The 16,067-nt window shown below is 45.2% G+C and overlaps 1 protein-coding gene across 4 annotated transcripts; it reads left to right on the forward strand.

Moving 5' to 3' along the window:
* The first annotated feature begins 5,359 nt into the window (after positions 1-5,359).
* Positions 5,360-15,245, forward strand: MANBAL (mannosidase beta like). 4 transcript variants are annotated; one of them, XM_039499545.1, is made up of 4 exons: positions 7,210-7,362; positions 11,642-11,839; positions 14,083-14,150; positions 14,820-15,245. In XM_039499545.1, the coding sequence occupies exons 2-3, from the start codon at positions 11,690-11,692 to the stop codon at positions 14,143-14,145; spliced, it is 213 nt and encodes a 70-aa protein (XP_039355479.1). In that variant the 5' UTR covers positions 7,210-7,362; positions 11,642-11,689; the 3' UTR covers positions 14,146-14,150; positions 14,820-15,245. The 4 variants fall into 4 exon arrangements, with proteins under 4 accessions (XP_039355477.1, XP_039355478.1, XP_039355479.1 ...); XM_039499543.1 differs by lacking the exons at positions 7,210-7,362; positions 14,083-14,150 and adding an exon at positions 5,360-5,401; XM_039499544.1 differs by lacking the exons at positions 7,210-7,362; positions 14,083-14,150 and adding an exon at positions 6,977-7,088.
* Positions 15,246-16,067: the final 822 nt, after the last annotated feature.

Consider the following 16,067-nt stretch of genomic DNA (forward strand, 5'->3'; position numbering starts at 1 on the left):
CAGTATGGCAGTTCTTATGTTCTGGCTTTGCTCTTGAGTTGGGGCTTCACCCAACAGGGGCTTGGATCTCAAGTATCTGTGCATTTTGTCTTAATCCACCCCAGCCTATTAAGGGGTGTGATGTGGTTCAGAGCCTGTCCTGCCTTCACCCCTGCTGCAGTCAGTGGATGCTCATCCCTGAGAGCATTTTATGATCACTATTTAGTGTTTAACTAATATAGTGGCAAAGGCAGATCTGGCACCGTACAGACCTATAGGAAGACCCCTACTTAAGGGGTTTAGAAATCAATCCTGCAAGCACTGAAGTCAATAAGAGCTTTTCCACTTATTTCAGTGGGTGCAAATTTGGCCATTAAATGTAACACAGGTATTAATGTATTTTTTTCCTGATAAGTGGTTTTAGAGAGAGTTACATGTCGTACGATTGCATTTGTACCTAGAACTTTTCCTCTCTTGTCCCACCCCCGCCCCCTTGATCTCATTCATTTCATTAGAGTTACAGCCAACCCCAGAGCATGATGTAATTGGCAGGGCAAGTTACCTCCCATAATCCAGCAGTCAGTGCTAGGTGGGCGTTATGGGATATATTACTTCCTGTACACAATGGGCCAGTTTATCTGGTGTACATTGGATTAGGTCCATTGAAGTTAATGGTTCTACACCAGTTTACACTGGCAGAGGATCTGGCCCCCTTTCTGATTGAAATTCTGCTGAAGTTTGAAGTTGCATCTGCTTACACCCAGTCTGACTGTGGCCCAGAGTGTGAGGCAGACACCTGCTGCTATTACATTCTATTTCCAGTCCTTCATTGACAAAGGACAGAGCCCGAAAATCCTGATACAATTCCCTAGATATTGATTTGATGTTGGAATTAACTCTATTGGGTATTCAGCTAAAAGGCCAGAAAAAACTTCCCTGGACCTTGTTGCTATCTCCAGCTGTCCTAGCCTTTTCTCCAGCCTCCCCAAAGCTTTCCTGAGCGTGGCTGTTGACTCATGTGTCCTCTGGTCCCCATGACCCCCTATGCAGCACCTCATGACTTTCCAAACCCCATGTGGTTTTCTTTTCATCAGTTAGTGAGGCAATTAGGTTACCACAAATGACTTGTTAGCCTAAACAGCACCGATTAAGCTGACTGGGAGACCTATTTTAGCGCATATTTCACATCTTACGTCTGAGTACAAATGGTAAAGCTATTGCACATCATCAGGAATTTAATAATATTTCTCATGAATTGGTATTTATATAGTACCTTTAATCCAAGGGAGCCTAAAATTCTTCACAAGCCATTGGAATGTAGCAATGTGGCACTTCTTGGTGTGGGGGGGGGGCTGGGGGGAAGATGTGGGGGGACATGGCAGCAACCCAGCACACAAGAACAAAAGGAGCGAGAAGAAATATTGGCGAGGCCCATTGGGAAACATCCCCTGCTCTTGCAGAGGAGCCACAGAATCTGTAATGTCTAAGCACAGCAAGCAGGATGTCTTCTTTTAATTAAAAAAAAATCCTTGGTAAATTGTACAGGACTCAATTTCTCTACTTTGGAAGGATAAAGGGCCAGGATTTGATGCTGTGGATCCTTGGAGTCTCCAGATTTGATGCTTAGAACACCAATATATTTCCCTTGAGGAATTTGGGACTGGAGCATACTGAATACAAATATTTATCAAAATAATCTCCTTAGAAAAAGGTCCCCATGGAAGAAAAGCAGCCCAGATTTTGGCCATATACTTTGTATTTGGAAGCATGAATATGAAGCAATGTATCAGATTAAAAACCAGACGGATTAAATTGGTGGCATGCAAAAAGTAAAAGGTGCTAGCAAAATGAAAGACTGTCTCATGAATTTAAAAGCCTGTTTGAAAAGCCTGCTTAATCTTCACATATTAACATATTACTTAGACTACAATAGAGCAAGTAGCACCAGCCTGCATAATGTGAATCTGTCAGGAGCCCTGACGTGGCAGTGTGAGATGCGATGCCATTTTTAGTACTTGTGTCTGTCTGGTTCTGTTTATTTTCTGGTAGAACCATGGAAATGTTTCACCAGCAGGTGGGGAAATGTCCCCAGCATTGGCCAGCAGATGTCACTATTCTACAGTCAGTTCTGTATTTCAGCCTCTCAAAATGACTCATTGAAGGAGAGAAAATTCAGGTCCTAGAAATGTTTCCCAGATGATTAAGAATTGTATTTAACTCTTCATTCTTCTTGCAATTTTGAGAGATAATTTTCCAAAAAGCTGACAGGTCACATTCCAACACTAGACTGGGAGCTAGGAGATCTGAGCTCCTCTTGCTCTGTAACCTTGCCCGTGTTTTCAAAACTGGCCTCTGATTTTGTGTTCCTCAGATTTTGGGAACCCAGATTGAAAGGCCTCGGATCCTGGTTTTCAGAGGCACTGACAACCTCATATACAAACTGAAAGTCAATGGGAGCGATCTCTAAAAATCAGGCCCCAAAGGTCTCAGGCTAGGCAGGGCCGGCTCCAGGTTTCTGCTGCCCCAAGCTGCAAAAAAAAAAAAAAGCCGCGGCAGCGTGATTGTGCTGCTCCACTCTTCGGCGGCAATTCAGCGGCGGGTCCTTCGCTCCAAGAGGGACTGAGGGACCCACTGCCAAATTGCCACCGCAGACCCAGATGTGCCCCAATAGCGGCCGGAGGGCTGCCCCTTGGTATTGGCTGCCCCAAGCACCTGCTTCTTTAGCTGGTGTCTGGAGCCGGCCCGGAGGCTAGGGAACCAGAAATAGGGCCCCATCCCAAATCACAGGCTGTTTTTAAAGATATTGGCATAACCGCTTTGTGCCTCAGTTTCCCCATCTGTAAAAATGCAGATCTGAATACCCACCTTCGGAAAGTGCTTTGAGAGCCTCAGATGAAAGGTGCTATTTAAGTATCTGAAAAGTAAAAGTCATCTTATGGACAGGGAATCCTCTCAAATCTCCCCTGGCTTTGCTAAGGCATCATTCACACAGTATATTCAATCTGACCAATGCCCTTCTTTTTCTATGTTTTTAAAATACACTTACTGGGTGGTTATGTGTAATGGTGGTAGGTATCATGCAATGCAAGCTGCTCCCAATCCTACCAAGTAGCACCACCTGCCTTTTCAAAGTTTGAGTTTCTGTTGCAGTGTTTGGTGGTTGTCAGGCTGCTAGTTTAGAGTGGATGGGGCCTTTCCAAAACCTGCAGCTGTTGTCTTGATATTTTGCCATGGCAAAATGCGTGGGGGAGGAAAAGTGGACCAAAGTACAAAGCATGGAAGCTCTATATAGGTGCTTCTGCTCAGAGATCTCACTCTACAGGCATCTGAAATGCTGTTACCAGAGAGAGCTCTGATGGTATTAAGTTGATATAGGAACATGGAGATTCCGTGGAAATTTTTAGAGCAGGAGATCCAGGTTAAAGTTTTCAAAAGTACCTAAGTGAATTTAGGAGCCTAAATCCTATTTCCAAAAGTGACTTAGGCCCAGATCCTCAGTCAAAGGTATCTAGGCATCTAACTCCCAATTGAAATCAGTGGGGAGTCAGGTTCCTAACTTTGAGGAGCTGGCCCTTAGGTATTGAGGAGCCCAAGTCCTACTGACTTTTAATGAGATTTAGGGTCCCATGGGCATAACTCACTTTTAAATATGGGATTTAGGCCTTGAATAAATAAGTTCCTGTGCCTGAGTTTCTCCATTGGTAGAATTGGGATAATCATCTTGGTGTGAGTTTTAGTTTTTCTAGGGCTTTCAAATCCTTGGATGAAAGGGATTATATAAATCCAGAGTGTGGATTATTGTTATAAATGCAAGACCTGCAAAGGTAAAGTGTTTGTTTTTCTGAGCCACGTTGACTTCCATTTGATATTTCAAAACATCTAGTTGAATTCTTTTCTGGAAAAAAGACCTTTCGCCTGTAATACCTATTTGTATCAGGCTGAACATAAGCACACACTAGTGTATTTTGCCCTCTTTAGCCAGAAACGTCTGATTCTGAGGGCCAGATTCTCAAATGGTGTAAATCTGCAGAGTTCCATTGAATTCAATAGATTAGCTAGCTTTACACCAGCTAACAACCTGACCCTGAGTCTTTTCTCTGTCAGGAATATCATCTGGCCGCCTTTGCTAGGCTGGCAGGATCTTCCCTGATGTCCATTTCCACAGAATTATTGGTGAAAGGATTTTTCAGTCCCTGAGACTATTTTTTTTAATTCAGTGTTTTGGGCCAATAGTGGCAGATCTCACGGCCTTCCCCAAACTCAACCCTAAATATAAGCAGCTATGGGCGATGTCAGTTCCCTGAATTGTTTCTAAGGTGGGTTTTTAACATCCATGTCCTCTATACCCTTTTTAACATGGATGTCTCTATGGAAAACCAGAGAACTAGTTAGGACTATGACATCTCAGGTACCAAATAAGTGAAACTTGTTAAGTGAGGGAGGAAGTGATTTTTATTCGCCTGTTTTTACTAACACCTATTGAACTCAAACACTTGATAAGCAGTCAGAAAATCCATTTATTACAAACTTGGTTGTCTGACCCTTCACAGGGCTGAGAAAACTCCCCACACCCATTTAGGATAGTCAGTGAGTACTCAGGGAACAAACAAACAAACAAAAAAAACCCAAGGAAAACTAGATTTGATATTACTGATATTTCTAAGGTAAAAAGTAGGGAGAAAAGAAAAACCTTTCAGACTTTTTAATACATGACAAAGAAGGGGGAAAGTATTTTTTTTTTTCTTTGCAGATCACCTTACCTTTCATGATTGGGCCCTGAATCGGGGTAGCTAAATGACAGATTCCTTGGAACAGCACAGACTGAAGTGCAATTCATTATTGTTGTGCCTAAGCACTTCAAGGAGACAAGCTCAGGAAAATTACAGGTAAAAAGAAGCCTGTGAAAACGGAAAAGCCAGATGATTGATCGTAGATGGGAGGGTGGCCTCTGTTAATTATTCATATCTATTTAGATAACAATTGCACCAATCTTGAGAGGAACATGTAGATAGAGGGGGCCGCATTGTGCAAGACTGCTTCCTTAGGCAGTTTGTTGAATAGACAACAGAATCACAACCTATTTTGGACCTGGTATTTGGAAACATGCCCTTCTGGATGTTACTGTGCCACAGCTGGCCCCAAGGTCGAGCGTTCAGGCGAAGGCATGGTTTAAAAGAGAAGCCTTGAGATAGGGTGTCATAAACAGATAGTTAAGGGTAAGGTCTCTTTTACCTGTAAAGGGTTAACAAGCAGTAACCTGATGAACACCTGACCAGAGGACCAATCAAGGGACAAGATAATTTCAAATCTCTGTGGAGGGATCTCTTTGTTGCGTCTTTGTTCTCTTTTTGGATCTAAGAGAGGCCAGACATATCTTCAAGCTCTCCCAGTTTTCCTGAAGTATTTTCTTCTATTCAGTATAGTGAGTATTAGAAAGGCGGTTTAGTCTTGTAATTAATTTCTACATTTGCAATTGTGTGTTTGCTGAAGAAATATCTTTATTTCTGTTTGCTGTTACTTTGATTATTCTGAGAAAGGGGGTGGGGGGAAGCCTCTCCAGGTTTATAGCTAGACCCTGTATATTTTTTTCATCCTGGTGTTACAGATATAGTGTACTTTCTTTCTTTCTTTCTTAATAAAATCCTTTTCTTTTTAGAGCTTGATTGATTTCTTCCCTTGTTTGGATTTTCAGGGGAAGGGAAGGGGGATAGGGAATCCCTCTTTGTATTAAGATTCAAGGAGTTTGGATCTATGTTCTCCAGGGAAAGTTTGGGGGAACAGGGAGTGTGCCAGACACTAAAAACCTGGCTGATGGCAGCAAGACCCAGATCTAAGCTAGGATTTTAGTTTAGGAGTCCATGCAGGTCCCCATCTTGTGGATGCTAAAGTTCAAAGTGGGGAACAAACCTATGACATAGGGGTCCTATTTGAATGTGAAGAAGCAGAGGGACTTCAAAATGACCTGACCTGGGTATTCAGAATTATAAAAGGGTTTGATATAAGACAGAGCCAGACCAGAAAGGGTTTCCAAAACCACCTGCTTTCTGAAAATCAGGAAAGTAACATTGAACAGGTTGCGGATTATATACAGAACAAGACACATCTGGAATAAATTGCTTGGGGCTACTGAAGCAAACAGTAGAAATAAACTTAAATGACAGCTAAATATTTTGATGGTGAGATAAGGGATTGCAGAAGCAGAACAATCGGGTTTAGATGATAAACCTACAGGGGACAGGCTTATCTAGTCAAATGGCCAGCAACCCCACCAGCTGCCAAATAGCCTGAGCAAACGTATGAGAAGGAAGAGAGGAGGGACCAGGAATTAGGAGTAGGAAGACAGAAAAATGGTAACCCCAAAATGAAGGGCATGGGGTAGGAGGGAATAATTAGGACCCCACTTAGATTTAGCATAATATATTTATGGGGCAGAGTTAAACCCTTTGTTTTATTCAGGTTCTCTAGTGTCCTCATCACTATAGTACAGGGGTGGACAAACTTACTGACCGTCTGCACCACAAATGATAATCTTCAGAAGCTCGAGAGCTGGGTGCCTGCCACGGCTCAGGGCTTCAGCCATGTGGGGTGTGGCTGTTGGGGTTTGGGGCTTCAGCCCCACTTCTGCCGAAGCCCCGAGCCCCAGCAGGTGCCTGCTGTGGGGCTGAAGCCTCAAGACCCCCCCATCCTCACAGGGCAGAAGCTCTGAGCTCCCCCTGCCCCAGTCCCAGTCTGGTGGGTGGGATGGGGCTTGGCGAACGGCACTTAAAGGAGCCATGTGTGGCTCGTGGGCCAGTTTGGCCACCCCTGCAAGAGTCCGAGTCCCCTGGACCTCCAGGGCCAAGACAAGGGTGAGGCGAGCTCGTGCTCAATAGGTGATTTTAACACACCCCACTGTTGGAAGAGCGTTAGCACACACAACCCTTCCCCCGGGGAGCTGGCTGCAGGATCGGGGCGGGGCCCCACCTGAGTCCGAACCCTGGGCGTGGGGGCAGTTCGGGGCCTGCTCTGAACGCTGTAACCCGGGCCAGCTCCACCCTGCAGGCAGGGGCCGGGCCGGGCAGCTCCCTGCCCTCCGGCTCGTGGGACCAGCCCGCCCGGACTCGTGACGGGCAAGGCCCGGGTCTGTGCGCTGACTGCGCAGCCCCGCTCCCCCCTGGCGGCCCCAGCGCTCGGGCGGGCGCTGTAGCGGTACAACGCGGGGTAAATGTCAATGCACGCGGGGGGGTGGGGCAAAGAGTCACATGTGCCCCGCCCCCCTCTCCTTCACTACAGAGGGCCCTAGTAACGCCGGCCTGGAGCTGGTTGCTATGGGAGGAAGCGCTTCCTGCGGCGCTGGGAGGAATCACTTCCCGTGGCGGCGAGGCCTGGCCGCTGGAACGGGAGGTGAGAGGCGCGGGGGTGGACGGTCGGCGGGAGGGGGAGTGTGAAGGGGCTTAGAGGAGGGGACGGGGGTCAGTGGATTGGGGTGGGGTGGGGTGGGGGGTCAGAGGATGGGATGGAGTCAGAGGATTGGTGTAGGAATGGGGGGCTCAGAGGATGGGGTGGGGGTCAGGGGATTGGGGTAGGGATGGGGAGTCAGAGGATTGGTGTAGGAATGGGGGGCTCAGGATGGGGTGGGGGTCAGGGGATTGGGAGGGCGAGATACAAACTCAGGATGCTCAGAAAGGTTTTTGTGCGGCTGGGGGTGCAGAGGAGAGCCCTGCACCTGGCAGGAGAACAGACAGTAAGGAAGGGCTCTGAGTCACCAGAGCTAAATCAGGAAGGGATTTTTTTATTTTGTTTTATGTAGGGATTGGGAGAGTGGAAAATGTCTCCCCTTTGTGTGTTACGGACAGGAGGAGTCTCAACAGGTTAACGGGAATCCTCCTGCCCTGCCCAGCCCGTGCATGGCTCACAATTGAAAACATGCACCAAATTAATCCCCTTGCTTCGCTTCTTTTTCTTTATAATCTTCCTGGGACCAGGTGTCCTCTTAACTGACTTTATCAAAGAGGGAATAGACACCCTGAACGTGAAGCATGTCACTCAGCTAGAAGGCTGCTCAGCTGTTTCCATTAAAGCCCCAGGCCAGAATTGTCAAATATGGGTACCTAAAGTTAGGCTGCTAAACCCTTAGCTGTAAATAGAAGAGCACCCTGAAATCCCATTGAAGCCAATGGGAGCTGCTGGCTCCCAGCGCCCTTGAAATTCAGGCTGTTTCTATTGAGGGCCTACTGACTAGCTTCAGATACCCATATCTGGCCAGTTTGGCTGATCACTGGAAACATTCCCCTTTTGCTCTAACACTGTCATTCTTTGTCTTTACCCAAAGATGGATTTATGATGTATTGTTTTTAGTGGCTTTAGTGTGCATGGTGCAGTATAGTTATATTGTGGTAGGCCCCAAATGAGGGATTGTCCTCCTCCCTGTTGTTTTAGGCACTGTACAAACATTATAAATGACAGATTCCTTCCTTCCTCTGTAGAGCTTACAACCTGTGGCCCTGATCCTGAAAACTCTTAACCACTGGACACAGGGCCTGATCGTGCACTCAGTGAAGGCAATTGTAACACCTTCCATTGATTTCAGTGGGTGCCAGATTAAGCCCATGGTATCCACTACTGTGACAAGTTAGCTTCCGGGTTACAACTCTGTGCCTATGTCTTTGCTTCTGCAAAAATAGTGTGTTTTTACATTGAGATAGCTAGCTTGATGTAAAATCCTGGTGGAGACAAGTTCATGGAGGATAGGTCCATCAGTGGCTATTAGCCAGGATGGGCAGGGATGGTGTCCCTAACCTCTGTTTGCCAGAGGCTGGGAATGGGCAACAGGGAATGGATCACTTGATGATTACCTGTTCTGTTCATTGCCTCTGGGGCACCTGGCATTAGCTAGTGATGGAAGACAGGATACTGGGCTAGATGGACCTTTGGTCTGACCGGTATGGCCGTTCTTATGAGACAAGGCACAGCTAGTTTTTACCTTGATGTGACTACTTGATGTAGCTAGTTGAAGTCAACCCCATGTCCTGCTATGGTTTAGCGTGACTATCTTTTTGAGATAAAAACTATCTGTGCCTTGTCTTCACTAGGATTTTACACTGAGGTAAAGACTTGGTGTAAAGTAAAGACTCTACACTTGGTGTAAAGACTCACTTTTTTTGCAGTGAAGACAAAAGCCTGCAAGTGTTCTGCCCAGCAGTAAGGCCCGGATTCTGTATTTAACTTAGACCCTCTGGGAGTACTAATGTGTGTAAAGTTAAATGCATGTGTAAATGTTTGCAGGTTTGGGCTTTATGTTAGATGCAGGAGCCCTCTCTGCACTAGAAAACTTTTCTGTGGTGTTTTTTTTCTTTTTCTTTTTTTCTTTTCTGTATAAATCTGTGAGCAGATCTAATGGCACAGTGCTTAAAATGGTGGTGGCAGCTGATATGCTTTCTACACTAGGGCTCCTGATACTGCTAACACCCCGGGGAAAATTTTAGAAAACTTCCCTAAGCCACAATGAGATATGAAATAGATAAGTAGGGATGGAAGGGAGATTTGTGCAGTATGAGATCAGGAGTTCTCTATTTTCACACTGCATGTATCAGTTCCCTTTTTTGGTTTATTTTTGCACATTTATTTTTGGTAGGTTGACGTATGAGTGGGGGTTAGTGGGAGTGTGTTTTAAAAATAAAAAAAGGTATTGTTGTATGTTGAAGGTTTGAGCAAAAATCCTTTTTGCTATTTTTCAATTTGATGAGAAGGATGAGGGCAGGGAATACAATCGTAAAAAAATAAAAATTCTAACTTTTTTTTTTCTTTTTTAAACAAAGTCAGATACAAAATAAGTGAAGTTTAAAATTTGCCCTGCCTCTATTCCTCACTAAGAATTGCTGATTTTGCTTGGTTTGGGTGGAGATTTTAAAATAAGAAAGTTGAAACAAATTACTTCTGAGCATGCTTGCTTGACACCATTTTGGACCTAGTCCTGCATTTGGATCTGCAGAGGTGCCTGTGTAGAGCCCCATCAGTCCTGCTCTGAGGGCAGATCTAGTTGAAGGACTGGCCTCTTGTATTTTAAACAGAGTTTAAAGAAGCCATTTACTCCTTTGTCACATTACTCCCAGTCAGACAAACACAGAGGTTGCTTTGGGGATCTAACTGAAACACACCTATAGCAAAATCCTGCAAACATCCTTAACACTGGGGACAGGAGAATGTTGTGTGCACAAGTAAATAAATCACAGGTCCTGCTGTTTTAGACCCTGATCCTGCACATACCTATGGACGTGGGTACCTTTCAAGTTGACCTTGTCCCTTTAATGTTGTATGTCAATATAACGGGATGTCTTGTTAAATCAGCTCTGCCAAGTAGAAATAGGAAAACTGAACATGCCTCTCAGGGTGCTGATAGCATCTCATATCACTTAAGCGTCACTCTTGTGACTACCATGGCAGGTGTAGCCTCTGAATTTATCTAGCAGTTCTGGCAAGAGACTTAGTCATTATTATAGAAAGCTGTTTCCCTGTTTCACAAAATGAATAGGCTTCTCCATTAACAAATGATTTGGAATAACATTTAAGAAGGAGAGGAAGAATGGACCTGTGGTTTAAGCACCCAACTGGGATTTGCGCAGGGAGTTGGACCCACGTGGCTCGTCCCTTTCACAGCCTCACCCTCCCTCCCTCCCACCCACACCACTAACACAGGGGGTCGCTGGGAGCACGCCGCTCTCCGCAGCAGGGAGTCCCTGCTCTGGCCTGATCAGCCCTTAGGGCCAGGGAGCCCGGTTAGTGCTGCTTGCAATGGGACACGTGCCCACCAAGAACTGACAGGAGCGGGACCCACCAACTGGCCTCACGCAGGCCATGGGGCAGCGACAGAGGAGGGCCTTTTGGGTCACTTTCCAGGCTGCTCTAGGACTGGACTGGATCTGATGCAGTGCCTTAGGTGCAAAATGTTCCTTATCCTAGTCCATGCCCCCCTGCTAGCTAGTACCTCTAACCTAGAGTCACACTGGAACTTGTACCCTAGAGGTGAAGGCCTCTGTACCCCATTGCCTAACGCAAAGACAAATTCTCTGGCCTGTCCCAGTTCTGTGGAGTTGTCACCTTTCTTAGCTATGGCTATTTTGGGGGTGGGGTGGGGGGAGGAGTGAATGTAAATCAACATCTGTTTTTCAAGGTGATAGAACATGGATTATCCTGGGAAAATGAGTATTTTCTGTGAACAGAGGAAATTATCATATCAGATCCAACTGGGGTCCATCTACACCAGTGGCTTGTCTCTAACGGTGGCCTGTAGTAGATACTTTAGCAGAAGATGCTAAAAACACACAATAGACAGTTATGTTATCACATGTTCAGTTTCAGGAGTAAATATATACTTGCTCATTGCTGTCCCCCTATCACTATATAGCCCGCACATACGTAACAATTTGTTTGGCCTCCTCCCACCCATAAGCAAGCTATTCTAGTCATCGGAAGGCTATTCTAGTCTGCAGATTGCAGAAGATTACGGCATCTAAAGTGTGACTTTCAGTCCCCTCCTTGTTATTGGCTCTGTAGCCTGACAATGCCTTTAGAGGCACCAACATACTTTATTCTGTGGGATTGTTTATTACTGGAAAATAAAATTGACTGAATTCTAGAAACTATGACTCAAAGTAAACAATCTGCTGTCGTTATTTCACTGTAGAAACCAGACTTCTTGAGAGTGTTCGTGAAGGAAGAAGAAGCTTCTGCCATGGCTGCCGAGTTGGATTTCTCTCCCCCTGAAGTCCCAGAGCCCACATTCCTGGAGAATGTGCTGCGCTATGGACTCTTTTTTGGAGCCATTTTCCAGCTGATCTGTGTATTGGCCATAATCCTCCCAATTTCAAAGTCCCATAAGACAGTAAGTTGTTCTCTTCAGTACCAGCATGCGTGGGCACAGGTGGTAGCCAGAACCTAGTAGTTGATCAGTAATTCTGTAGTTCATTGCGCTTCCTGTCTTTCCTGCGAGGATCCCTTTACCTCTCTTCTACCTTAACAGGCTCATATCCAGGGTCGCTGAGAGCGGGTCGGGCCCCCCAGCAAGGGCGGACTGGCTAAACAGAGCTGACGAAGCCAGGGAAGCCTGGCCCCGGGCCCCCTTCCGGACTGCTGGGCCCCGGTAATTTGTACCGGCTTTCCCCCCCCACCCGTCAGCCCTGCTCACGTCACTGCAACCCACTCCCCAGCCACAGAAGGTGGGAACAGCTGAACCTGCCAGGGTCTCTCTGAGCATCAGCACAAGGGATCAGCACTTTTCATGCAGGCTAAGTGTACTTGCCTCTGCATTGCTCCCAATTTCTTCCAGAACACACACAAAGGGCTGACCTCAGTCTCAAATCTACATTGCCACGTTAGTATTGGTCTGGTCCATTCTTTACTCTGTTGGTCAAGGAGCCAATCAAGGCGTACCCTCAGTAGAGTCGGCCTTTTCAGCAAGAGACCTTTAGCTCTCCTTTGTGCATAATCCTTGATAAAGGGCATCACTGCATGCGATACAGCTGAATTTCTTGGTGTTTGCTTGCACCAGCAATACAGCTCTCGGGACTGACCCCCACCTCTGTGCAGACACATGGAAGGCCACCTGGCTGTAGTCAGCACAAGAGGGGGATGATAATGTAAACTACAGGGCACAAAGCAAATGTAAGATGGAGTTAAAATGTAAAATACGGGCTAAACTGGAGTGATCAAAGTCCAGCTGGCTATTCTGATAGAACAAGATTCAAGTGCACTTGGAAACCCCTGTATTTATAAGGTCTTTAGTCTTTACACCAACTTTTCCTGATGGCAATCAGAGCACAATACATAGTGATTTTATATTTGTCTTGATGTGTAGGGTGGAGACCAGTATTTACAGGAACAACTTAACATGGGAAGTTTTGTTCTCTTTACAGCTGGCAGTAGATTTGGTTAGAAAAATCTGATTCTTGTTGTGAAAAGATGAGGGGTATCTTTATCACAGTATTAACTCTACTTTGTGTGTCTGAAGCCTGGAATGCTGCAATAATGCACTGACTGTAAAGTATCTATTTATAGATAGTATCAGGGGGGTAGCCATGTTAGTCTGTATCCACAAAAACGACAAGGAGTCTGGTGGCACCTTACAGACTAACAGATTTATAGATATATTTCTAAGATGGAAGATGCTGAACCTGCTCAAGGTGTGTTTGTGTGTGTGAGAGCGAACTGCAGCTTGAGGGGAGATGTGGTTTCTTTCATTTTCTTGACCCTGTTATGTTTTGGGGGAACGTTTAATGGCCTGAACTTTGAAAGTTGAACCATAAGGAGAGCTCACACTTTGGCGTAGGGAGCTGAAAGCCAGGCACTGAATAGGAGTTGTAATGCTTAAGGAACCATCCCGTGGTGTGCACATGCTATGGTTACATTTTCCACACACATACTCTGCCCTCTTAGAGGAGCTGCAGAAAAGTCCCATATGATCGATTTACAAGCTAATAAACAAGAATAGATGTCTTCTGGTCATGGGAGTGACACCAGCTACTTGAGTCTGTAGAATTCAGAACAGCCTCTCTCACTTGAGGAGGCTTCAGGCTTTGAAGACTACCTTGCTTTGAACATTAGAAGGCAGCAGTGATCATCGTATGGCAGCAGTGAACTCTGTGTCACTGAATAGGAACTGCATAGTGCTCTATTTCTCCAAGTATTGCCGCACTGTTTGCCAGCTCCCCATGTACCGATTACATCCTTCAGCAAGTCAGCCAAGACTCCTCCCTTGGAAGGCCACACAGATATGAATAATAATAGTGCAGCAACTTGAGAAACATTTGAACCAAGCTTATTGTAACTTGAGAAACATTTGAACCAAGCTCGTTGATTAAAAGGATACTGTCAGCTACTCCCCTCCCCCTGCACTATCTGCAACTCTCTCTTGGAAGCTTAAAACTAACACATCTTTCTCTGCCATTTTTGTGTGTCCTTTTCCAGTTGGCACATATTGATTGATAGAAATTTAGAAGCGTAAGCAATATTTATATCCAAATTCATTTAATGAAATGAGGCAATCTGCATGTGTGCGCCTTCTGGGATGAGGCTGGCTCTGTTCCCTTGCATTTTTCCAAGATGACTAGAATTTGTTTCCCCTAATAGAAATGTTATCTATCATCTCCCTTGAAGGAAGAGATTGGGATGTCTCTAAGCTATCCTTCTTAGTCCAGGTGAAGAGAGCTTTGTCTCTAACTTCTCTCCTAGATCTGGGGGCTTGATTACAAACTCTTTGAGCTTTAAATTCCTGCTGCTGGTTTTTTTTGTTTGTTTTTTGGAGGAGTGGGGGTTGTCTGCTGCATGATGATGATTTTATTTTTGCAAAATCCCTGTTAAATGTTTCAGCACATGTACAGCTGATTTCAGAATTCTTTTCTGTTCTTCCCATTTGGAATTTTTTTTTAGTTTCACTTCTCTGTTTCCTGCCCTCCGTCACAGCTACCTTTTGTTCTTCCTCCTCCAAGTCTTCCCTAAAGGGTGTAACTTCACTGGGTAACGAAATGTGGTTCTGCTTGGCTTCTGAGATCTGGTCTATACCCAGAGTTGCATCAGTAACTGTGTATGGTTTTAAATCAGTGTAAGAAACAGGATGGATACTCCTAAATCAAATTAAATCTGGATAACATGGGGTTAGCTTGCATCAATAATTTACAGACTGCATCTTTAAAGCAATGTGACCAGGTTTAAACCAGTGGGTGCATGTGTATGTTGACAAGGCCATACATTAGTTGCTTGCTCCTTTTGGTATAGACACTCAGATTCTGAACTGGGATGAGACGTGAAATACAAAGCTCATGCCTGAAAACATTACTGACTGTTCCTTTCTTAATTGACTGTTGTAGGACTCTGACAATTTTGAGTTTAAAAGTTCAGAGGTGGTGAAGAAGCCGAAGGTGGCTGCTCCACAGCTGAGCAAGAAACCCAAGAAGGAAACCAAGAAGAAGAGATAAAAGGTCTTGTAAAGGAGCCTTAAAGACAAGGGAACTGCACACAGCCAGATGGTTAATTTAACTGTCCTAGCCAGCATGGATCATCTCACCTCCGGTGGGGTGGGAAAGCTTACACTTGCATGTCCTCCATGCTGGCTGGGATGTGAAATGAAGCATGGAATGGGGGGCATGTGTTGTGCCACTGAGGATACCGTTTTCTAAGTCATTCTTTTAAAGACAGACAGCTCAAATGGATCAAGGACATCATGCTACCCAGCTTTGTATTCACTTGTATTGTTCTTACATCTAAAATACATCAGTGCATTTTATAGCTTAGTAGTAATGGCTCTGTTACATTTTTAAAAAACATATTCTCCATAGGTAATAACTACCCCGAGTCCAGACTCGCCCAGCTCAGGGCTTTCACTTGCCCCTGTCGCTACCACTCTGTGACTGCTTTCTTCAGCCACTCTAGTCATGTAAACACTTTTCCTCTCTGCTTCCAGCCTGAAAGAAATATGGAAACCTCAAAACTTTTTGTGGTCAGAGGGGCTGAAAAAATGCAAGGACTAGGTGATTACCGGGCTTTCAGAAATACAGAGATGTTCCATTATCGGAAGCGGCAGCAGAGAAGTTAGGAGTATTGCAAACTGTCTGCCTGCAACAAACAGAACTCTAGGTACCACATTCTGCTGCTAACAAAGCATGGAAATCATTCTATCAGTCCTCCCATCTATAGTGCTCTTAGGCAAATTTTGGGTGTGCATGCAGCTTTGCCTAGCATAGTATCCTGTGTCTCCTTTCACTGAACTCCTTCTGAAGTCAACTGTTATCCTGCCCTGGGAGACAATGCAAAATCCACGGGACAATAAGCTCACTGTGAAGCACAGCAGAGATGATGGTGTCTGTTGCTGTATAGCCAGGCACCTTCAGGCTCTCACTTTGAGGCCAGAGACCTAATGTTAGATTTAAATGTGGCTAGAAAGGATTTGGAAACATACATGGTGATGCAGCGGCAGAGCCTCAATAGGGCAGCACTACCCCCTGATGATAGCTCACATGCCAGCTTGTTTGATCACGAGTGGGTCATTAGTATGAGAACCGCTGCACTCAGAATTCAGAGCAGCACTAGGATCTGCTTTGAAGGAAAGTGTTCTGTTG

The sequence above is a fragment of the Mauremys reevesii genome, linkage group 13, assembly GCF_016161935.1.
Source record: "Mauremys reevesii isolate NIE-2019 linkage group 13, ASM1616193v1, whole genome shotgun sequence".
Lineage (NCBI taxonomy): Eukaryota > Metazoa > Chordata > Testudines > Geoemydidae > Mauremys > Mauremys reevesii.